This window comes from Amphibalanus amphitrite, unplaced genomic scaffold (assembly GCF_019059575.1).
Source record: "Amphibalanus amphitrite isolate SeventyFive unplaced genomic scaffold, NRLGWU_Aamphi_draft 001464F_arrow, whole genome shotgun sequence".
In the NCBI taxonomy this organism is placed as follows: Eukaryota; Metazoa; Arthropoda; class Thecostraca; order Balanomorpha; family Balanidae; genus Amphibalanus; species Amphibalanus amphitrite.
The window spans coordinates 38,613-63,161 of NW_024882957.1; the positions used below are offsets into that span (position 1 = coordinate 38,613).

Here is a 24,549-nt window from a genome sequence, read left to right on the forward strand (position 1 = left end):
TTCACAGAAGCTCACAACCATCATTCATTTTGAGCCGGACCTATGATTCCTAGATGGCGTGTGCATCGCTGTTCCATCATTCATCATGTCAATTACAGGTCCGGTAGGTCAGGGGGCATCCGCTTTTGGCGATTAAATACTGTTCACTGGAAACGTCCATAAGCTTTTGGTCAGCTCCAGAGACAAGCGTTTGTGTTTGTAAGTGCAGGCTGGATAAATAACGGTTCACAATGACAAGCAAGTACCGGAGTACGACCAGACTTATCGAGAGTGTTTATCGAAGACAGACAGCCTTGGATGTTGGATAATCATATTGTCTGCCGTAGTGGTGTCATGTTTGCCGTCCCTGTCCAGCCGCTAACATCTGTTATGTTCCATAAGACTCGGTGACAATGTGTTCGATATTGCTTTTGTAAGTGACTGATTGAGAAAATGCATGTTAAGCTGGAGACAACGTATTTATTTTTGTTCAGATGCTTTTATTGTGTAGCACTGAACGAGCTGTCGTTTTGGTAATCACTTGGTCGGGTGTGATTTTCTGTCCATTGCCTTCTCTGGCATACACATTACACACCTCTCACACGTTGTTGCTCATCCATCATCTCTTCCGTTCAGACCAGTGGAAACATGACAAGTCGGTGACGGCTCGGCTCTATTTTCGGAAACAGCAGTCCATATCTCACTGACGAACGATTCTCCTCTGCGCCGCTCACACACGCCACAATGACAGGTCGGACCATCATTCTGTAAATCGCCTCTCGCAGCGCTGGCTGGCGGGCCGGGTTGTCACTCTCGGCTCTGTGAGCGGTGTCTGTAACCGGACACGAACGGTTCAGAGAGGCTCTACCGGTGTGGCAGCTCCAGCAGATACCAGCGCTTCAGGCTACACGGCGGTAATCTAAAGCACACGTGAGTGAGGGGCGGTTGGCCTCTGCGAAACCGCGTTATTTATGGAGGTGTGAATGATGTGCCTACCTTGGGGCAGCGAAGTGGAGTATAACAACACTCACGGATAATATCTGACATACCGTTTAGCATATACAATATCTTAAATTAAACATTTAACCACACTTCCTATACAATACAGACCCTAGGCGTTCAACTAGAGCGACTAATGGGTCTCTGAACACATTCAACAGTCTTCACTGGCAGCGAAGTCCGTGCGCCTAAAGTTCACCCGGCCGATACGGAAATAACCCGTTTACCAACTTTCCCCGGACAAGTTTTGAGCGTCTGTTGGCATCTTGGACGTGACCAGTCCGCATCGCGGTCAAGTGTGAACATTTACCACCCATCCATATTTCCATATTTCTTTTGGTGCATTCCCAAATGGCACCGTATTGTAAGTACAGATATAGCAGTTCCTCCTGGGGCCAGACAGTAACTCGGTGCCACCTGTGACCTTAGTGTCTCGCGTCGATGTGGTGCGGGGAAGAGGGGGGGGGGGGGAGTACGTGGGCGGGCTGTCATACGACTCACAATAGCAGCACATGTCTGTCCGGAGAGCACACATGTGCACCGGTTGTATGACGTTATACCAGTCGAGCGACGATATTTTACGGGGTGGGAAACGTCATGCTGTAAGACGAAAGCCGTACGTTACGGACAATGCCTTAGCTAAGTGAACTAATTCCAATAAGAGGAGCGCTGATCAGCGGAAGTTGCTGCAGTCATTAAGTATAATCAATCTCATTTGAGCTTGCGACGCGCAAATGCTGTTCTGTCATGACACATCATCATGCGGTTTTACCATGATCTACTCTATAATCTCACTCAGCAAAGCTCGCCTCATATATGTGGGTCTCCAGCCGTACCGACCCGTATCAGGTCCCAATTACTGGCACGAACGATGACCAGCGCGTTTGTCCGTCTTGGCCGTGGCCTGACACAGGTGGCGCCACCGCTTACATCCACGGCCTTTCGTCGGACGTCGGTCTATGTCCTTTGCACACCGCAAGCTACAATACCACCCACTGTCTACCGCCGTCCGACACAGCGGCAACACGTTGTCCATTGTTCCACATCGGCGAGACACTGAACCCTTTATCTGCTGTCCTTTCGTCGGCGATCACACGGAAAACCCATTGTTCATCGCCCTAGATCGAAGAGTTACAGAGTGAACCCTTGTCTATCGTCCTTCGCTGGCGATCACAGGGTAAACCCGTTGCCCAGGAAGTCACTGGGCAGGAGGCCGTTCAGCGCGGCGTTGAACGCGTCACTAGAGGCCAGCCGAGAGACCCGATCGAGCGGGGTAACACAGACAGCGGCGCGCGAGGCGGCGCAGTCGGTGGCCGCCCATGTGCCGTCTGTGGGGTCCATGGCGGCACAGTCGCGGTCAGCGGTGTTACCGGCCGTGACGGGCGTTCCTCCTCGCCACGCCGAGAAGAGCAGCGGCGAGCCGTCCTGCCACTCGAAGCGGCCCTCGCGGCGCGCGTCCGACAGGCCCAGGTAGACGGGCCGGCTAGCTATGCCGGTGACCAGAGCGCGCGCCAGCAGCCAGCGCACGGCCTCCTGTTCGGCGGCGCTGTTGATGCTCACGAGCCTTCCGAGCCCCCGCTCGCTGGAGCGGCACTGGCGGCGCGCGGCGGCGTACGAGCTCAGTCCGGTGTCCATCTGGAAGCGGTAGCAACTGCTGTCGAGCCGCACGGAGAGCTCGCCCGGCCGGCAGGACTGGAACTCACACGTGCCGGTGCCGGGCTGGCAGTAGCCGGTGGCACACTCACTATGGGTGTCGCACCGGAGACCGCGTCGACGGACGGGCATACACACGGACGTCTGTGGGCAGGGAGAGAGGAAGGGCGGTCAGACGCAGTTTGTGATGAGGGAGGTCAGAGACGAGCGACGGATGTGAAGATTGTTGGCAATAATGTATGGTGAAGGGGAGGTCTGAACTGCAATACATACAGGAAGGGCGCTCGGGGACATGGCACGGAGGATGGATGTCAGGGGCACAACACATAAGGAAATTATGTAAGGTACGCAGTATAAAGAAAACGAAGCATGAGTGAGTTGATGTAAGGGAGGGCTATACGGAATGCGATACAGCGAGGGAGAGTTCAACAGTTGCATTTGTTAACGACAGCATGTTTGAGTCTTTATTGTTCATTGGCATCAACGTTTTGTTTGCATTGGCACCAGAAGCGTTTTCTCGGGACGGTCGCTGTCAAGTGACATATCGGCACTGACCCGATATTTCTTATCTTTCTCCGCCAACGCGACCAGAGACTAGAGAGCTGTGAAACAGGCCGTCTTTATCTCCCAGCAGCGGCCGCCTATCTCAGCCGATAGTGGCCGAGTTCGGGTCAGGTGCAACGACGGGCGATAAATGAGTCAACGCGTAATGATCCAGCCGATTATACAAGGGTCACAAGACTTGCCACCCTGCCGAGGTGACATACACTGCGGATATCGAGTTATACTGACCGTGACCTCGATGAGGGTGTTCCTGCAGAGTGTTGTGACCCTCTGGCAGGCCAGGTTGGCTGGACAGTCCGCCAGCTCGGCCCCGCACGGGATCAGTGTGGCCAGGTCAATCAGCCCTCCGCCGGCCGGACACAGCCGCTCGCCGCCAATCAGGTTGGAGAACATGCTGTAGACCCGGTTGAAGAATCGCGCCAGCAGGGTACGCTGTCCGTAGGCCGTCGGAGGAACAGCCAGGAGTAGAAGAAGCGTCTGAAATGTGGCAGGAAAAGAATAAGTTGCGTGCGCTTAGAATAAGTTGCGTGCTCTTAGGATAAATTTCGTGTACTTATCTAGTCTATCGGACGCCGACAATTATTGTAGCTTCGACATCAATAAACCGCCGTGTAATTGTCCTAGCCTGCCGAACTAGGCAGCGTTCAACACTGAAAATTGTGTCGATAAGTATTTACGAGTAAACACAAAGGCCACCGTCTTTCTCATCTCATCTCATCTGTATTTCACATACATACAACATATATGGCATAACAAACGTCCTGGGATTGGTGCACATCCCATGTGTCTGGGCAATGTCTAGGCACCTAACCGAACCAAGCCACCGCCGATAACAGCGCCGGCCCGCACGACCCGCCACGCACGACCCGACCCGTCTTTCTGTTCGGATATAAAAAGCACGACAGTCCCACCTGCTTTGCCTGTGAAACGTTTTTCAATTGTACCATGTTACAGCAATGAAACCTGTTCGACAATGCCCGGCAGATGTTTCTGCCGCATAATCCATACTTTTACGGTGAATATACCTACAGTCCCCATTTTTTTTTGCGGCTGCTTTGTGGGTGAGGATACAACCGGCAAAAAGGCAAAAGAGGGATTCCCTTTAGTTTCAAGGGACGAATTGTTGTAAGTCAGCTGTGTGCTGTCGTGAGGCATATCAACAAATCATCTTATGATGGATATTGTATTGACCTATCAACCAATATGATCGAAGTTTGAGATCCATGGGGTGGGATATCGGATTAATTTTATCTGACCCATCCATGCGTATGTATGCTTTCAGGTACATAAACACCTAAATAAAATATGGGCATGCTTCTCCTAACATTGCTTTATTTGCGTAAGTGTATAATGTCAATGCTAGTTTGCCGGTAAATTCCTTTTTCTAGCTGAGTACCATGGACATGGATTTGCACTTAAATAGGTATGCCCTTTTTGCAGCGGCATTTGTTGCGTGCTACCAGGGTGGATTTACACATGCCGTCAGATGCTCTTGGTACTTACTTTTGGTCAAAGTGAGAAAAATATCTCAAAGCGCTGCTCAGCGTAGCAAGGTGCCGGCTTCTTAGCAGCTTTGGTGCGCCTGGCTGCCTGTCTTTGAAAGTTACAGTGCTATGAAACCGGCAGTAGCTGGAGTTTGGGAGCGGCTGCAAGCAGGTGGAACTGAGCACAACACTCCACTTTGTGATTATTCTGTTGCTGGTGACGCCAACTCGTTGCCGGGCTGGCTGCTAAACCGCTCATAGCGGTCCTGTTCCACTGCTGCGCTTCGTCAAGTGTCACTGTTAATAAACCCGACAGATCGTGTCGGCAGTGTCTCTCGTGACCTCCGTTCAGACTTCAGAGATGCTGAAACACGTGAAGTTTCGCCTCGCCGAGAGGTGCCCATGTGTCACTCGGGCCACTCTTTGTGTAGAATATCATCCGTTGAGCCGTGCCTCGAGACGCCGGGCAGGGCCGAATGGGAGACCGCTAAAGGCGAGATAGGCTGGTGTGGGGCCTGTCTGCCTGTCTTTCTGTCCGGCTGTCTGTCAGCTCACGTTGCCTTTGCCGGATTCTGGCCAGCGACTGTCTAGGGCCGGGAAGCCGGCTCGAAGCAGTACAATGAGCCTAAGATAAAATCGTGTTCATTGCCGTGGCCGAATAAGTAAGCAGTAGGAGAAACCATCACTGTTGTATTGCTCGTGAGCAGTCAATCTTTGATATATTGTGAATTTGTTATGAATTGCGAATGGGTAGATTTCGATTCGCTCCATAGGCGGCGGGACGGGGAGGGCACCGGGGCACCGTGCCCCCTTTGATTTTGGCATTTTAACACAAGCCCTATGGGCGTTGCATGGAAAGAATGGGACCAAAAGTCGACAGTGCCCCCCCCCCCCTTAATTGAAGGTGTTCCGCCGCTACTGATTCGCTCGAAGAGGTCATAAGATACTCAACCTCTCAACTTGCCGTGCATTTTGTTGGCTTAGGTTTTAGTCCGACTTCTTGCAGTTTTATGGCCCGTTATTGCATCAGCTTCCGTGTTTTGTTTTTCGGTGTTATCCATTATGTTTGTTTTTCATTTTACGACTGTTAACGGGTTAGCGACGCGAAATGCGATATAATGCGCGATAATTGATAATAGTTTTCACTTTATTTCAATCAACATGGATAATGGATATGCACGTGTGATTTCGCAGCACAGTATTACTCGAACTTTCATGTGTTCCATCAAAGAAAAAAACTCTGATGTTCAGGCACAAACTTTATTGCATTATATTCGGTTGATGGCCGTCAAGGTCGGTTTCTGCACGGTTTCTGTTTGGTGCAAACGTCGATCGTATTTTTTCATAGCTACTTACCACCATTAATCGTTGCACAGTCCGTAAGTCCATCGTCACGCGTTTGTCGTTTGTCGTTTGCTGCTCGTCGTTTGTTGTGGGTTGTTTGTCGTTTTTCGTCACTCGTAGGATATTTTCGGACCCCGAGGGCCTATGTCGTAGGTGTTGCAGCCAGCAGTAGGATATCACCCAATCTACTCACGCACTTACACACAGCGAATAGCACTGGCCGAGGCCGTCCACGCTGTAGAATTGGACGTAGGTCGGCTCTCAGGCTGGTGACTCGAGCTTGAGTCGCTCAGGCAGTCATCAGTGCCTCCTAGTTGATCAGATGACCCTCAGCAATTGCGTGAGCTCAGACAGTCCTTGGCAGTAATCGGTCAGTTGGCACCGCTGTTCACTACACGCCTGAGCGGAACTCTGCGCACCTGTATGTGGCTTCAGCTTCTCAACCCCTCCGCCTATCCACTCGCGCGGTCCGACACTGTTCGCTAGCACTTCTCGGCGTGTGATTGTCGTGGGGGAAAAGATCCACCCTTGCTGTACACCCTGCTCGCCGTACCAGCCGGGCGTCTGGCAGCTCGAGCGGCGAGTGAGTGGCGCCCCTGGTGACTGCGGGTCGGCTGTGAGTGCCCCTCTGAACACCGGGGGCCGCCGGACGTCACTGCCGCCGCTGTCGGCGCCGCCGGTGTCCCGCTGACCCGGTGCCGGCGGCAGCAGAGGAGAGACGGGCCGGTTCCAGGCCGGTCCGCGGTCCGAAGACTCCGCCCTCGCCGAGGCCGGGACCGCCTTCCGCTAGAAGTGGGATGGCGGATCAAACGGCAGATTGGACCGTCCGGTGGACGCCCGGCCACGGCCCGACCGCGGTACAGACCGGACGGTGCTGAAGACCGCACTCGATCGCGGCATGTCTCTCTCAATGATGTCCGGTAGTGGTTTGGGATGAGATATATGGAGGGCTGGAGGACCAACCTACCAATCTGAACGACCGGCGGCGATGCGCTGGCGCTATCAGACAGCCAGAAATTCTCGGACGGGTCCGTTTTGAATGAAAATGAAAATCCCTCCAGTTAATTATCCCCGTGAATGCAACCTGGCAAGATCGACAGCTACTTCATATTTGTTAATTTAGCAACATCCACGTCATCATCATCATCATCATCACGTTTATTAAGAAACAAAAGAATACACAAAATCAAGATAAGTAAGAACTGGTGCAAAAGCACTCGAAAGTGCTTAATTCGAGGCACCAGCTCTGTTAAAGAACATACAAGCAAATAAACACATACACACATATACAAGAACTTAAAATGGATTCAAACAAACTAAATCGCCGGTCGCCGCCACCAAGCCGAACGCGTCGCGCATTACAGGTTGTCCAGAGAGCCCCGTTGCCGACGCCACCCCACCGAGACACGCCCATCCCGCCTCGTAATTAAGTAGTCAGAGTGTTGGGATTGTAAAGCGCCCAGAATTAAGTAAGAACGTTTGGAAGTGTTGAGCCACCGCCCGGCCGTCGCCACTATTTAGGTTGGTGCCATGAAGAAGGATTTCCAATTTTTTATTAGTTTGGTATTCATGAAAGTTAGTATGGAGTGTTTGCGATACTTTTTGGTAAAGGATGCGTCTTTGAGGTAAAAACAATGGACATGCTGTGATGAAATGACGAACATAGTAACATAGTAACAACAACATAGTAACAAGGTGAAAGTAGCATGAATGACAATGTGTATAGATTTGCTTTATTAATCCTTATCAATTTTTTCCTTTTCTTTCGTCAAAATGAACGATATTTTTAGCAGAATCAACTTTGGCTTCGTTCTAATGCGCTGAAGCATCTTTGACTATACTCATCTGCATCTACACAGGCTTGTTGTTAGTGACGTCAATTTCGAAGCTTCGAAGAGCCGTGATAAAACTAAGTTGATGCTGGTTTGGTATATACCCGGAAATTCGGCATTTCTGTGACATCGGCTACAAAGGCCAAAAGTGTCGACCGTCTCGGTGTCACCATGTCTGCTTCGAGGCTTCGTCGTTCTTAGCTTAAGCCGAACGCGTCCTTCTCACACTGTTCTTCTGAGCCCCGTGTGCACCGCGTACCCCGTGTGTGTACCCCGTGTGTGTACCGTGTACCGCGTACCCCTTGTACCGCATCGCGTGCCCGCTCGCGCCGGCCGGCTCGTGCCGCGGCGCTTATCTGTCGGTGGCCGGGCAGCGCGGCGCCCACTGTCCGCGGATTACCGCCGGTCAGCTCAGTGATTTATTATCGTCCAGGGGAGCCGAAGACAGCGCGTGCTGCCGATTGTGCATGCTGGACCGCGCGGCGGGCGATCACACTGGCCAAATGGACCCGGCTCGTGTGTGGCTTCCGAATCGAACCTGTTGTAGGCGCGTGCGGCCGGCGTTCGTACCATTCCTGCGCGTGCACGGTGACGGCGGGGCTCGGATGGTGGTGGCTGGGTCGGCCCGGCGAACGGCGGGCGTAGAGAGCATGATGAGTGATGAGACTGGTCCTGTCTCATTTTATTCGTCGGCTTTCATCGCTGCAAGGAGTTCATTCCTACTACGCGTGTTTTGCAGACCTTATAGCCCTATTCGCAATGATGAAATGCTGGACGAAAGGGGACTGAATAATGCAAAAGTGTATCTCCGTGGTTTGCTCAAGAGGTGAAGCATATACCGTTCAAAAAACTGAATAATGGAACAGCATGTCCCCAAGACAAAGAGACGAAATTCCTTCTAAAAACGTTGAATTACGGGATAACGCATCTCAGGAATATATACTTCGCTGGCTGCCAATAGTTGGAGAAGAAATTCTTTTAAAAATAAGGCCAGAGGGTATCCGGTTTCGGAGATGATCTCAGAGATAGCAGCCTTGTCATCAGTGTGGCTGTCTTTGGGCGCCGCTGCGTTTCGCGGCTGGTGATAAAGATAGGCGGCTGCTCCGCGTAATATATTGTTCTGCCAGCGCGCCATTAGGATTAGCGTAACTCAGAGACGGATTGAGCTGCGACGCAGCGTTCGTCCAGTGCTGACGCCATTTCAGTGTCAGGGATCCAGGCTGGTGCGTAATAGAGGTGTGCGACAGCTTAGCTGCAGTGAATTGTTTAACTCTTTTAAATAGTCTGTGTTGAATATACCTAGTTACCGATATTCTTTTTGTGGATACAAAAAAAAAAACAGCTTACCAAATGTCTTCTTAATTGAAGCACTCATTAAATTCGAAATGCTGAAAGGCTGCATTATGTTATTATGCCCTTTCTCTATTATGTGCCCTTTTGTTCTTATGCCCATTGCATGGTTTTTCTCGGACAAACCTACGAGCTATTTAACCCGCGCATGACTGGGGGGGGGGGGGCTCTACAGAGCCCCCTCCCGTTTTTCGGCAATATCTTCTAAACCGTTTGACGGATCAACACGAAACTTGCAGCACCCTCAGAGGCATCAATTTGACACCTTGTGGAAAAATTTCAACTTTCTAGCTACTATAGTTTGACCGAAAATGACGTCAGAGTGAAGTCATGTCGGCCGATTTTGATGCAAAATATTGAATTACGGCAAATGCTCTCAAGAGCTCAGTTTTAAAGCTAGCTCAAATTTCTTTGCATGAGTGGACTACAAATACACGTAGCTATCAAACTGCTATCTCGAATTCTCGAAATTTTGAAAATATTGAAAAATATATATTTACGATTCCAAAAAGCTATTTTTTATTTTTTCAAAAAGTTTTTGAGGAATATATGTGATAGAACACACACTGATGAACTACTCTAGCAATTTTTAGCCCAATATCTTTAAAAATAGCTAAGTTATTTGCATTATTGTCAAAATTTAACAATTATATATTTTTCATAACCATTTTTCAGTACGTTTTTGACATTGAACAGCAATATAAATGGCACCATCGTGTTTCTGAGCTCAAACTGCATCTGATAGGCACCTCTTTTGCTGAAAAATTTCATTTTCAAAATTTGACCTTTTCTGACCTGAAAGTGACCTGACCTCCGGTAAATTCAGCTGAAAATGACCTCAAATGACACAGACGACATTGTTTTCGAAATCTACGAGTAAAATGGACCATAAAACATGCGTCTCGTGGCCGATACATAATATACAATTTTCGTGACCTAGGATGACCTGGCCTTGACCTGAAAAATTCAAAGTAAAAGTTCGGTACCCTCAGGGTATCTAGGACATATATCAAGAAGTGCGTAAACCAAAAATGAGCCTGATCGGACTTGTCAGCCGGCGGTCAGAGCTTAAATTGTGAACAAGCGAAAATGCCGATAACTTTTACTTTGACCTGACCTGTGACGTCATCGGTGACCTCGAGGTCAATGAAAATAAGTTTCGTTCGACAGTTTTTCCAGGGCTATCAGACGCCGTTTGAATTTTGACGATCGGCCTTGTAGTTTCGGAGATAGGAGGGGGGGGGGGGCTCTGGAGAGCCCCCTCCTATCCCCTGACGGGGGGGGGGGGGCTCTGGAGAGCCCCCCCCCCGTCACTCGCGTTATGGAAAATACCCCAGTCATGCGCGTGTTAAAGGAAGGCATGCGGTTATGTGATTTTATGTTGTGCACAATTTTTATGAGCAGAAAACAAAAACCAGTTTGGTGTTTGATTTCCGGATCTGCTATTTGTGGGCATTGTTTTGTTACAGCTTTCGGTCAGAGTAACATCATAAATCGCGATAATCCTTCTCGCGACTAGCTTCTTCAATTAAATGTCATCGTGTCGGTACAGAGCAGAAAACGGCTGTGACATACCACCTGTCTGTCGCACACATGGTCGTCTGCTGTGTTGCGGCCTTGGCTGGCATTTGGGTATCGGATGTTTCGCCGCATTCGGTACGGCCAGGTGTGCTGAGGCCGCAGACATGGACAGGTCTGCTGGTGGATACCCTGCACGTTGGAGCATCTGTCACCCAGCTGGATAGGTCAATGTTGGTCTAGGCGAATTCTCATGAGATATACATTGTGGTCATGGGGGGGGGGGTAGCAGGCAATGAGATTTGGTAGGTTGTTGAAGATAGTTGGATGCAAGAAGAAGCATAATGGGAAAACGTCCCCTAGGTACCGTAAACGGGGGTGACTTTGCCATCAGTTTTCAACTTTAGACGCCTGTATTCTTTAAACTTGTTAACTTATTGGGATGACTCTATGTTCAAATCACGGATGAAGATTAGCTCTTTGGGTTTTGCTTTATCGTATTTATACCTTGCCTAAAGATATAAATACTAAATATTTTCAAAGAAAATGAGTCTTGGCAGTTGGCAAATTTAAACTGAAAAAGGGTGACTTTGCCATTGCCAAAATGTCAAATAATGGTTTTTTAGCGCTTGCAAATAATTTTTAAGCATTTTTGTTCCATTGTTTGGGGGAGGGCAGCCATCCTTAATTGTTTAATAGAAAAAAATAAAGCAATTCGAAGTTTTTTTGCTCTTTAATGATGTGCAAAAAGGGAGAAATACATTACCATTATAATATATTATATTTGTTGAAAATAATTGACATTGATAGTAAATAGAAACTGAAAAATGGTTCAAAATAGATAAATAAGCAAAAATATGATTGTATCGGTAGGTACTCTATACCTTTCCGCATTCTTCCTCCGGCATTAAGAGGAACAGAAAGAGGACGTTCTTGCGGCAACTTACCTGCACCACTATTATCAGCGTTTTTTTTTTTATCTATAAAATGATACATATTTCTTCAGCCAGTATTACTGGCAAACTCAGGAGTTGTAGATGATCATGACTGTGCTGAAAAGTTGGGTCCAGCTTCATCCATTTTTTTTTTTAATTTGGTAATTTTTGCCTTTCTATACTCCTACTGTGCATTCCTGTGTTAACTTTAAAAATATAAACTTTCGCTTTTTAAGAACCAGTTTTGAGATCAAAATGATGTTACATTAAAAAAATTATTTTGAATTGCATCGGATAAGTATTTCATTTTTGCATTGATAACATGGTGGCAAAGTCACCCCATATGGCCTGCAAATCACTTGGAAAATCGCCACCAAAAATTTTACCTAAATGAAGTGACAAATGACAGTTTTGCTGGATATGCCAACTTAACAGCCTTGTCATGATCAACCATACCCAGCTTCAGCATCGCAGTTAGTCTAAGACATGGTTAGATAATACAAAGTTCGGACCTCTTCAAATTTGACCATTTCAATGACTCCAATAAAATGGAGCCCAGTTAGGTAGGGTAGGGTGGGGTAATTACGGAGCGAGCGAAGCGAGCGTAGTCTTTCCTTAGATTAACGGAAATTTCTGAGTATGAGCGGCCGGCCGGCCGGCCGGCGTATTCGCCAATTGTATTACACGAATCGGCCGACCAATAGCATGCCTCTTGAGTGACGTCAGCGTGGCGTCATACGTTCGGTCCTCGCCCTTGGTGGCGTCTTTTGAAGCTAGGTTTTAAATTAATGACATTTAAGCTGCTTTGAATCTGTTGTTACCGTTGCGGAGTGGTTAGAGTATCGGACTGTTAATTCAGAGGTAGGTGGTTCGAATCCACTCGGCGACTTCAATTTTCGTGTCATCTGTCATCTGTCATTGTGCGTTTTTTTATACATTTGCAACGGCGTGCACCTAAGAAATCAGACGTAGGAATTCTTCTAATGAATATGTTGCATAAGATAAATATTTGCAGTCCAACCGATTGGTTCGGTTTCGGTATTTTCCAATGGTCTTTGTTTGTATTTGGTTTGGTACAGGGACCCGCAGTTGCTTCTGTACACACTAGTATTTCAGCGTATTCTTTGCCTGTGACACCGTTGGAGGCGAATTGGGAAATGATTGTGTGCTTATTAAAACCACCATCTGAAGGGCTGTAAGCTGATGTGCTGCTCACCTAATTCAGTGAACTTTTTATGGCTATATCAGCAAAACATTGTTTTCAGCGCTTTTTCCTGCCCCATTCCTTCTGAAACCTGGAACCGCTTATTCCATTTACTCCTGCCATCTGACGATGGTCGTGCTGACTACTAGTTCCGGCGCTAGTTACTGCTCCAGTTTTGCACCCGGCACAAACTCAGACGGCACCGGGCCGTGGCTCGACCATGGGGAGGGTCGGACCGAGCCGACTGCCTGGGGCGCGGTTAGATCGGACGCCCTGCTGGGGAAGGGGACGGGAGTGAGGGGAAGTGGAGGAGGTGGTCACGTGGTCCGTCCAAGCTCGCAGACGACCTGACCTGCCCTGCGCCCAGCCATGTTCCGTGATCCAAAATGGCACGAGAGCTGTGGAATGTCTGGAGGAGACGCTTCGAAAGCGAACTTCAGCAGCACTAATTTACCATATTCTGTGGAGATATTAAATTAATATTATCTTAATGCAGAAAAAATTGTATGCCCAAGCTGTATAAGCTGTATCTTTTTAAAAGTTGTAAATAAAATTATTTTAGGGACTTATAGGTTTCGTATACAATACACAGTGAATTGTGTTACAATAAGCCGTTTCGCTGTTATGGTTACTAACTGAAGAGTTATCCTTTTTTTCTCACAGGGAATGACAATACAATAACAATATAACAATACGAATAAAACCAGACGTTTCGCACAAAAAAGTGCCTCCGTCAGTGGCAAGAAATGAGTAACTAGGCATACATGTTTTCTTTCGATAACATCGATGAAGTAGTTATCTTTATTTTTTAAAGATATGTTTTCAGCAGTTTTTTAAGCACATCATGGGAGCTTATAAACATTTGTGTATTTTATCGGCAACCCGGCTGGCCAGACCGAGACGGTGCCGCATTTAGTTCTCATCGATGTTAAACCTATACACTCATTTTTCTCCACTGACGAAGGCACGTTGTTGTCCGAAACGTTTGGTTTTATTCGCATTGTTTTTATATTGTCATTGTCCGTGAGAAAAACATACTCATATGGACTGGTCTCAGTTCATATAGAAATTGTTGCACATTCATCAACACAGATAAAATGAATATTAGCCCTCACCACACATATAAGTAGAGGTAAGTAGACCGCGCCCCTGTTTTTCACCAATAAATCGCGGCAAAGCGAAGCATTGCGACGATTCTTTGGTGCCCTGGAGTTAATCAATTTTACAACTTCCCGGAAAATTAAATAGCCCTTATCATTTTTGGATCTTGTCCGAGAATTTTAAATCCCTGAACCAAATTACTTTTAACCTGTGATTATTTTTCTCAAGATCATGTCAGGCCAGAATAGCAATTGAAAGTCAGCGCACATCTTCTGTGTGTTTCCATAGTCGTTTCGTGATTAGCAACGTGACAACATGTGAAATATACTATCTAATGTTTGTCTCATTAATTGTTGTGGGTGTCAAGGTCACGTGAAACTCAGGTTAAGGTCATTTACTTGAAATGATCTCGGTTAACTTCCTTAAATTTACACCTTTTTACTGTGGTTTTTAGGAAGTGTTGGTTTGAAATTTGGCACCCATTTTAGCATTTGAAAACTAGGCATACTTACGTATCAGTTATAGTGCCTATGCAATATGTTGCAAGGCTGTAAGTGCTGGTTAACATTCTATATAGCCGGCAGAACGCCTAATGGGTGATCTGGCGTGACCCGTCCTACCCCAAATGCTTTGATACATCATCTTTGATCAAAGCAAGTGCAAATTCGGAGTCAGAAGCAAGCCAAGTCCCAGCAAACTTCACTTGTAGAAATTCTAGCAGGACCCAATTTTCCGTGCTTTTGGGTTATTAACCTGATCTGGGAGGTCAACCAGTGACCTAGGATCTCAGCATTGACCAGGACATAAAAATAATTGGCTTTTTCTCGTCAGCGATGACCAGGACCCTCAAATCATCGGATTTCTCTCGTCACGAGCAGCACGCTCTTTTTATTTTTCAGCGAAGCTCTGGCTCTTTTTATCAAGGGCCGAATGGCTGAGGGTTTCTTCGCCCCTCCGCTACATGTAAGACGCTGAAAAGAAATGCCTTAATAGGTGAGGGTTAAATATCGATTGCTTTTTAAGTGCCGAAGACCGAAACACTTTAATTTACTTCGATAGCAGTTTTTAAGACCAACGAGCTCGAATAATATAACTTCTTGAACAATGTAAGCAACACATAAAATGAATCGTGAGAGAAGCGGCTCAAGATTAAGGAACTATGAGACACCAGGGTTGAGACACTTAATAAAAAACGGCATAGATTAGAAACTGCACCTAACTTGCACTGGTTTTAAACCTTTTCGTTGCAGACTGGTAGATTAAATTTTAGGATTGATTTCAGCTGATGCTCAAATGGAGCTATTCATTCGTTCATTCATGCGACCATCCAATTCCATTCATAAAAGGAGCCAGTGACAAAATTGTTCATTTTAGATAAGTGTGAAATACAAACTCAATAAAAGTTTAATGATACGGCAAATTTGACAGCTTTTATAATGAACAGACAAATAACTTTAACGAATCAAGGTTGCGAGCCCCAAATAGGGAAGAGTGAGGTATAGATGAGCCAAGGGGCAAGTTTAGCCACCCCATGTTTCTCAGCTCCTATGGCGCTGATTGACTTGAGCTTCCATGTGCCGTTCGCTTACGATGCTGCAGTCTTTCACGTGAGACGGCAACGTTCTCACGCTCAGCACCCGGTAACATGTGGCATCGCCCCTGATAACTAAGACATGTTTTGCCTTTAAAATGAGATGGGTGTTATCTGCGGTGCATGGTTATTTTCCTTAGCGGGTGTCATTAATCGAAAATGGACACGGGTGAGGCAAGATGAGCCATTTTCACCTGGGGGAAGATGAGCCGGATAAGCCATTGTTGTCTCCACTCTCCGCTGTCGAAAACCAAACTGAGCTTCGCTTGTATCTGCTGAATAAAAATGGTAGGAAATTGTTTTTCTTTGTTGATTACACAAGTTGTAAGTGATTTGCAGAATATCTGAAGGATTAAATGATTTCTTTCGTGATAGAAAACTTGACGAGTTATTGGAAGGCTTAAAACAGTCACTTTTTGATGGAGGAAAAAACTTTGCCATAAGTATGTATGCCATGGAGTAAATAAAAGAGCCCACTCTTCGCCGCGCCCGGGAAAAGAAGAGGTTCGTTTTTCCATCCATGCTCAACTGTCCCCACGACGTGTCTCAACTTACCCCGCCCATGGGGTAAGATGAGCAACGTGCAATATGATTTTTGACGTAGCCTTTCAGTACAAAAATAAGCGGTATGAAACATTTCTGGCCACCATTACATGCGCAATGACCACTCTGTCCGTCCAACTCGTAAACGCAGAAAAATGATCAGTAAGTTAGCCTGTAGCTTACGAAAAACAAAAGCGGCTCAACTTACCTCATTCTTCCCTACGTTACACAATTGAGGGCATTTTTTAGGCCATCACAGTATTTGTCAACAATGGTTGTTTGGGGGGCTGGGGAGGGTGGTTACTGGCTCATAAACTGTCCCCCCCCCCCAAATAAAAGAAAACGAAACCGATCATCCGCGAAAAGAACTATTGAGCTCGAACCAAGGTGACGAATCGATTTATAGGTATGCAGGATGACTAACGATGCCACTTTTTGACTTCTTGTGTCAAATAAATTCCATCATCTGGATAGCACGTCAACATTCTATTTGACATTTTACAACAAACGTATACTATTTGGCGCGACTAGCCTCATAAATGTTCTGAAACTGAAACCGTTTCTTCGCAATTAACTTGGACCACGTCATCCCAGCTTATGCACGACAAAAACAAAATAATGCTTCAGGATCACTGGCCTGAATTCGAATGCTTAAAGTTTACTCAAAACCGGTGTGGCTAAGGCACTCTTCGCTACATCTCGTGACGGCCACCATTGTGTTGCATTTTTCGGTAAGCTATAAGTTAATAAGGAAAGGATTGGTGAGTGGGTTGAAAATAGCCCCCCCCCTCCACCCCCCCTCCTTCTTCTGGAAACATAAGTAATCGAAAGATCTGGCGATGGTTTATCCACCTCCTCTGCCGCCGCGCTGCGAGGCCTCGATTCGTTCGGTATGTGGCTTCCTGAGCGGTCCTCCCCGGAGGCAAGGTGAAAGGTCATGGCCTGTATCAGAAATTTATACGTTGCTGAATATGTTTTATAGTTCTTCCAAAGCCTTGCACACCGTTTTATTATATCGGATAAACGTTGCACTTTCTTGTCAATCAATACATTTAAAGAAAACTTGATCATAATCTTATACTGCGGCAATTGTAGTTCTGCTTACGGTTGCCTCTTTATGATACGGGCCACCACCACCTCCACTGCGCTGGAGCTCAGGCGTTCTACCCCTCCCCGCTACAGACCGGCCCTCGGGCTAGGTGTGTTAGTATCCGAAGGTTGGGACTTTTCAATTAGACAAATCACTATTCTTTAGAATTGTGATTTTCTATTGAAAATCCCAACCTGAGCTACCTCTCTAGGGGGGTGTTTAGCGTTTCTGCCGCGATTTGGGTCATTTTGATCGCCGCCGAAACGGCTCGGTAGATTTTCTTGCCATTTTCAGCGTTTGGTCCCGTGTGGGGGAGCTACCGGCTGGTACCGGTCGCTTGAAATATAATTAACCCGTTTTGGGGTAATCGGCACGTGCATTTTCCCATAGGGTTAACATGGGGAAAAATTAAAAATGCGATTTGCGCAAAATCTGTTCAGTAATATTTGTCCACTTTTTTAGGGTCAGTTCTTGGGCTGGCACCTCACCTTCTGGGGGTAATTATTTAAAAATCATAGGGTACAGTTTCGGGTAATCGTGACGGACAGTTACCCCATGTTGAGCCTATGGCGATTTCGAAAAATTATTTTCAAATCGATTTTGCAAAAAATTTCCACGTTAGATTTGGAAAATTTTCCAATATGTTGTGCCCCGGGGTGTCAGCTACCACATGGTATGGGTCAGATATGGGGCGATTGAAAAGCACGTGCCACGTGCAAACGTGTTTGATGGGGGAACCTCGTGGAAAATCCGACATTGACCAACTTGGGGTCCTATGGCTCAAAAACCACTCCCCCTAGTGACACCAAATAAGTGCAGCCGGTGAGCAGATGAGTCCAGCTTGTCGCACCAGTGGTCACGTGGCGCACGTGCTATTGCACGTGCCGTGGCACGTGGTCAATTTTTGTGCTTAAATACACCAACATTGTTAAATGCAAGGAATGGGGGAAATGGCCGTCAGGCTGTCAGTTTTTATGATAGAGTCAATCTGAAAACGGGTATAGACACAAAATGAAGAGGTCTAAAACACTGCTATCTCGGATTTTTTGTAAAATGAAAAATTCAAAATTCTGGGGGAATTATATATTCGAAAGGTGAAATTTCCCTAAATTTTCCCGTTTTTCGAGTTTAGCCGTCCACTGTTCAGGGACGGTGACACCGGCCGGGGTCATCTTTTATATGCTGATGGCCACGTCGATGGGTCATCACGTGGCGTGAACGGTGAAGCTATCAATGGTCCGGCACGTGTCACGTGGCCACGTGTTTGAGTCGCGTACCTTCCAGATTATCGTGTGTTTGCCGATTTGTGGCCTTATAGCACGAAAACAGCACAAGCCAGGAACAATGAAATTGTGCAATCAGTGAGGGGACAAGTCCTGCTTGCACCACCGGTGGTCACGTGGCACACGTGCAAATTTGGTCACCTCCGTTGCGGAGATATTTTATAGTGAAATATTCAAATGTACATAACTTTGTCAGTTTCAGTCCGATTGGGCTAGAATTTGGTGGGTGGATGAATTGTTAAGCGACATGAACGAATGCGCCATGTTTGTTGCAGAGCGCCACGTTTGTCTCAAAGCGCCATTTTTGCCGCAAAGCGCAGAATGTGCGTAACTTTGTCGAACATTGGACAATTAGGATGCGCTGTAATTAAGAGATGGCTGCTTAAACGGCAGATATAAATGCACCACATTTGCCGCAGGGCGCCATATTTGTCTTAATGCGTCAGTGTTTGTGTTTTGCCTACGGCGGGCGTTTTTTGCGTCGGTGTTTGCGTTTTTTTCGGTGTTTGCGTTTGACGGCGGGCGGCCGTTTTAGCGTTTTTGGCGGCGTTTGCGTTTGGCGGCGGGCGGCCGTTTTTTTTGCGGCGTTTTGCGGTTGGCGGCGGGCGTGCGTGCTTTGCGGGCGTTTTTTTCGGCGGTGTTTGCGTTTTTTTTGCGGTTTTTGTGTTTGGCGGCGGGCGGGCGGACGATGCGGGTGTTTTTGCGGTGCTTGCGTTTGGCGGCGGGCGGCTGTTTTAGCGGCGGTTTGCGGCGGGCGGCCGTTTTTGCGGCGTTTTTTGTGGTTTGCGGCGGGCGGCCGTTTTTTGCGGCGTTTTGCGGTTGCCGGCGGCCGGGCGTTAATTGCGGTGTTGCGGTTTGCGGCAGACGGCCGTTTTTTGCGGCGCTTCGCCGTTGGCGGCGGGCGATGCGGGCGTTTTTTGTGGCGGCGGTGTTTGCGTTTTTTGCGGTGCTTGCGTTTTGCGGCGGACGGGCGTTTTTGCGGCGTTTTTTGCGTTTTTTTTGCGGTTTTCGGCGGGCGGGCGATTGTTTTTTTTTAGAAGTTTGCGTTGGCGTTTTGGGCGTGTTTTTTGCGGTTTTGCGTTTTGCGGCGGGCGGGCGGTTTTTCACAATTAAAGTCCCAACCTTCGGATCCGCAGTGCTGTTCGACAAGCGCTGCCCGGGCCTATCCGAAGGTTGGGACTTTTCAATTAAGAACAATCACTATTCTTTAGAATTGTGATTTTCTATTGAAAATCCCAACCTGAGCTACCTCTCTAGGGGGGTGTTTAGCGTTTCGGCCGCGATTTGGGTCATTTTGAATCCCTCAAAAACGGCACGGTAGAATTTTTTGCCATTTTCAGCGTTTGGTCCCGTATCGGGGAGCTACCGGCTGGCATCGGTCGCTTGAAATATAATTAACCCGTTTTGGGGTAATCCGCACGTGCATTTTCCCATAGGGTTAACATGGGGGAAAATTGGAAATTCGATTTGCGAAAAATTTCGTCAATTATATTTGTTGATATTTTTAGGGTCGGATCTCGGGCTGGCACCCCAACTGACGGTGGTAATTATTTAAAATATAATTGACAAAATTTCGGGTAATCGTCACAAACAGTTACCCCATGTTGAGCCTATGGCGAATTCGAAAAATTATTTTCAAATCGATTTTGCAAAAAATTTCCACGTTAGATTTTGAAAATGTTCCAATATGTTGTGCCCCGGGGTGTCGGCTACCACATGGTATGGGTCAGATATGGGGCGATTGAAAAGCACGTGCCACGTGCAAGCGTGTTTGATGGGGTAACCTCCGGGAAAATCCGACATTGGCCTATTTGGGGTTCTATGGCGCGGAAACGACTTCAGCTAGCGACACCAAATCAGTGCAGCCGGTGAGCAGATGAGTCCAGCTTGTCGCACTATATAGTGGTCACGTGGCGCACGTGCTATTGCACGTGCCGTGGCACGGGGTCAATTTTGGTGCTTAAATATACTAGCATTGTGAAATGCAAGGAATGGGGGAAATAGCCGTCAGGCCGTCAGTTTTTATGATAGGGTCAATCTGAAAACGGGTATAGACACAGAATGAAGGGGGCTAGAAAACTGCTATCTCGGATTTTTCGTAAAATGAAAAATTAAAAATTCTGGGGGAATTATTTGTTCGAAAGGTGAAATTTCCCTAAATTTTCCCGTTTTTCGAGTTTAGCCGTCCACTGTTCAGAGACGGTGACACCGGCCGGGGTCATCTGTTACATGCTGATGGCCACGTCGATGGGTCATCACGTGGCGTGAACGGTGAAGCTATCAGAGGTCCGGCACGTGCCACGTGGCCACGTGTTTGAGTCACGTACCTCCCAGATTATCGTGTGTTGTCCGATTTGTGGCCTTATAGCACGTAAACTGCACCAGTTAAGAAGCCTGAAATGGTGCAATCAGTGAGGGGACAAGTCCTGCTTACACCACCAGTGGTCACGTGGCACACGTGCGAAGATGGGCACCTTCGTGGCGGAGATATTTTATAGAAAAATATTCAAATGCACATAACTTTGTCAGTTTAAGTCCGATTGGGCTAGAATTTGGTGGTTGGATGAATTGTTAAGCGACAGGAACGAATGCGCCACTTTTGTTGCAGTGCGCCACGTTTGTCTCAAAGCGCCATTTTTGCCGCAAAGCGCAGAATGTGCGTAACTTTGTCGAACATGGGACGATTAGGATGCGCTTTGATTGAGGGATGGCTGCTTAAACGTCAGATGTGAATGCACCACATTTGCCGCAGGGCGCCATATTTGTCTGAATGCGTCAGTGTTTGCGTTTTGCCTACGGCGGGCCTTTTTTGCGGCGGTGTTTGCGTTTTTTTTTTCGGTTTTTGCGTTTGGCGGCGGGCGGCCGTTTTCGCGGTGTTTGCGTTTGGCGGCGGGCGGCCGTTTTTTTTGCAGCAGTTTGCGGTTGGCGGCGGGCGGGCGTGCGATGCGGGCGTTTTTTGCGGCGGTATTTGCGTTTTTTGCGGTGTTTGTGTTTGGCGGCGGGCAGGCGGGCGTTGCGGGTGTTTTTGCGGTGTTTGCGTTTGGCGGCGGGCGGCCGTTTTTTGCGGCGGTTTGCGGTGGGTGGCCGTTTTTTTTGCGGCGTTTTGCGGTTTGCGGCGGGCAGTTGTTTTTGCGGGGTTTTGCGGTTACCGGCGGCCGGCCGTTATTTGCGGTGTTGCGTTTGGCGGCGGGCGGCCGTTTGTTTGCGGCGTTTTGCGGTTGGCGGCGGGGGATGCGTTTTTTGCGGCGGCGGTGTTTGCGTTTTTTGCGGCGGCGGTGTTTGCGTTTTTTGCGGTGTTTGATATTTGCGGCGGACGGGCGTTTTTTTGCGGCGTTTTTGCGTTTTTTTCTGCGGTTTTCGGCGGGCGGGCGGTTGTTTTTTTGCGAAGTTTGCGTTGGCGTTTTGCGCGTTTTCCGGCGTTTGCGTTTTGCGGCGGGCGGGCGGTTTTTCACAATTAAAGTCCCAACCTTCGGATCCGCAGTGCTGTTCGACAAGCGCTGCCCGGGCCTATCCGAAGGTTGGGACTTTTCAATTAAGACAAATCACTATTCTTTAGAATTGTGATTTTCTATTGAAAATCCCAACCTGAGCTACCTCTCTAGGGGGACATTTGCGTTTCTGTCGGAAATTGGGTCATTTTGATCGCCGCCGAAACGGCACGGTAGAATTTCTTGCCATTTTCAGCGTTTGGTCCCGTATCGGGGAGCTACCTTCTGGCAAAGTTGCAAAAAATATAATTGACACGTTTTGGGGTAATCGGCACGTGCATTTTCCCATAGGGTTAACATGGGGAAAAATTTAAAATGCGATTTGCGGAAAAACTCCACGTTAGAAATGGATTATATTTTTAGGGTCGAATCTCGGGCCGGGACCCCACCTTATGGTGGTAATTATTTAAAATATAAATGACAAAATTTCGGGTAATCGGGACGGACAGTTACCCCATGCTAAGCCTATGGCGATTTCGAAAAATTATTTTCAAATCGATTTTGCAAAAAAATTCCACGTTAGATTTTGAAAATGTTTCAATATGTTGTGCCCCGGGGTGTCGGCTACCACATGGTATGGGTCAGATATGGGGCGATTGAAAAGCACGTGCCACGTGCAAACGTGTTTGATGGGGGAACCTCCGGGAAAATCCGACATTGGCCAGCTTGGGGCCCTATGGCTCCGAAACCACTCCACCCAGCGACACCAAATCAGTGCAGCCGGTGAGCAGACGAGTCCAGCTTGTCGCACCAGTGATCACGTGGCGCACGTGCTATTGCACGTGCCGTGGCACGAGGTCAATTTTTGCGCTTAAATACACCAACATTGTGGAATGCAATGAATGGGGGAAATAGTCGTCAGGGCGTCAGTTTTTATGATAGGGTCGATTTGAAAACGGGTATAGGCACAAAATGAAGGGATCTAGAAAACTGCTATCTCGGATTTTTATATTTTGCAAATTTCAAAATTCGGCGGAAAGTTTACTTCCGAAACGTAAAATTTCCCTCAATTTTCCCGTTTTTCAAGTTTAGCCGTCCACTGTTCAGAGACGGTGACACCGGCCGGGGTCATCTTTTACATGCCGATGGCCACTTATATTGGTCATGACGTGGCGTGAGTCGTTAAGCTGTCAAAGGTCCGGCACGTGCCACGTGGCCACGTGTTTGAGCCGAGTACCTCCCACATAATGGTGTTTTGGCCAACTGGTGGCCGTATAGCGTGGAAACAGAACCAGCCAAGAACACTAAATTGGGTCAGTCGGTGAGGGGACAGGTCCTGCTTTCATCACCAGTGGTCACGTGGCACACGGGCAAATTTGGGCACCTCCGTTGCGGAGATATTTTATAGTGAAATATTCAAATGTACATAACTTTTTCAGTTTAAGTCCGATTGGGCTAGAATTTGGTGGGTGGATGAATTGTTAAGCGACATGAGCGAATGCGCCATGTTTGTTGCAGTGCGCCACATTTGTCTCAAAGCGCCATTTTTGCCGCAAAGCGCAGAATGTGCGTAACTTTGTCGAACATTGGACGATTAGGATGCGCTGTGATGGCTGCTTAAACGGCAGATATGAATGCACCACATTTGCCGCAGGGCGCCGTATTTGTCTTAATGCGTCAGTGTTTGCGTTTTGCCTACGTCGGGCGTTTTTTTTGCGGCGGTGTTTGCGTTTTTTCGGGGTTTGCGTTTGACGGCGGGCGGCCGTTTTTGCGTTTTTTTCGGTGTTTGCGTTTGACGGCGGGTGGCCGTTTTTGCGTTTTTGGCGGTGTTTGCGTTTGGCGGCGGGCGGCCGTTTTTTGCGGCTTTTTGCGGTTGGCGGCGGGCGTGCGTGCGTTGCGGGCGTTTTTTTTGCGGCGGTGTTTGCGTTTTTTGCGGTTTTTGTGTTTGGCGGCGGGCGGGCGGGCGATGCGGGTGTATTTGCGGTGTTTGCGTTTGGCGGCGGGCGGCCGTTTTTTGCCGCGTTTTGCGGTTTGCGGTGGGCGGCCGTTTTTTTGCGGCGTTTTGTGGTTGCCGGCGGCCGGCCTTTATTTGCGGTGTTGCGGTTTGCGGCGGGCGGCCGTTTTTTGCGGCGTTTCGCGGTTAGCGGCGGGCGATGCGGTTTCTTTTTGCGGCGGCGGTGTTTGCGTTTTTGCGGTGTTTGCGTTTTGCGGCGGACGGGCGTTTTTTGGCGGCGTTTTTTTTAGTTTTTTTTTCTGCGGTTTTCGGCGGGCGGGCGATTGTTTTTTTCGCGAAGTTTGCGTTCGCGTTTTGGGCGTGCGTTTTGCGCGTTTTGCGGTTTTGCGTTTGGCGGCGGGCGGGCGGTTTTTCACAATTAAAGTCCCAACCTTCGGATGTGCAGTGCTGTTCGACAAGCGCTGCCCGGGCCTACTGAGCGCAAACCTGTAGTAGTCACGTGACTTTCATTCACGTAGCGGGAACGGAAGCTATAGGCGATACCAAGGACGGGCTCTGGGGAGGCAACCGGCGCGGAAAAATAGCACGATTGTAGTTTTGGAAGAATATCTGTTGCGGTAAGAGGAATTATACAAAACATACGTGCTAGGAGCAAACATGTGTTATTCCTCCATACTTTGCGCTACATTTCCTTTCT

At 48.0% G+C, this 24,549-nt stretch overlaps 2 protein-coding genes across 5 annotated transcripts in view; one reads left to right on the forward strand and one right to left on the reverse strand.

The window, feature by feature from the left end:
- The window catches only part of LOC122373236, a 68,724-nt gene that overhangs the window by 6,817 nt on the left and 37,358 nt on the right, over positions 1–24,549 (forward strand). The gene's annotated exons all lie outside the window — the stretch shown is intronic.
- LOC122373237 lies at positions 592–7,679 on the reverse strand. The gene is made up of 3 exons (XM_043351095.1): positions 6,036–7,679; positions 3,424–3,672; positions 592–2,775 (listed from the first exon to the last, which is right to left on the reverse strand). The coding sequence occupies exons 1-3, from the start codon at positions 6,066–6,068 to the stop codon at positions 2,149–2,151; spliced, it is 909 nt and encodes a 302-aa protein (XP_043207030.1). The 5' UTR covers positions 6,069–7,679; the 3' UTR covers positions 592–2,148.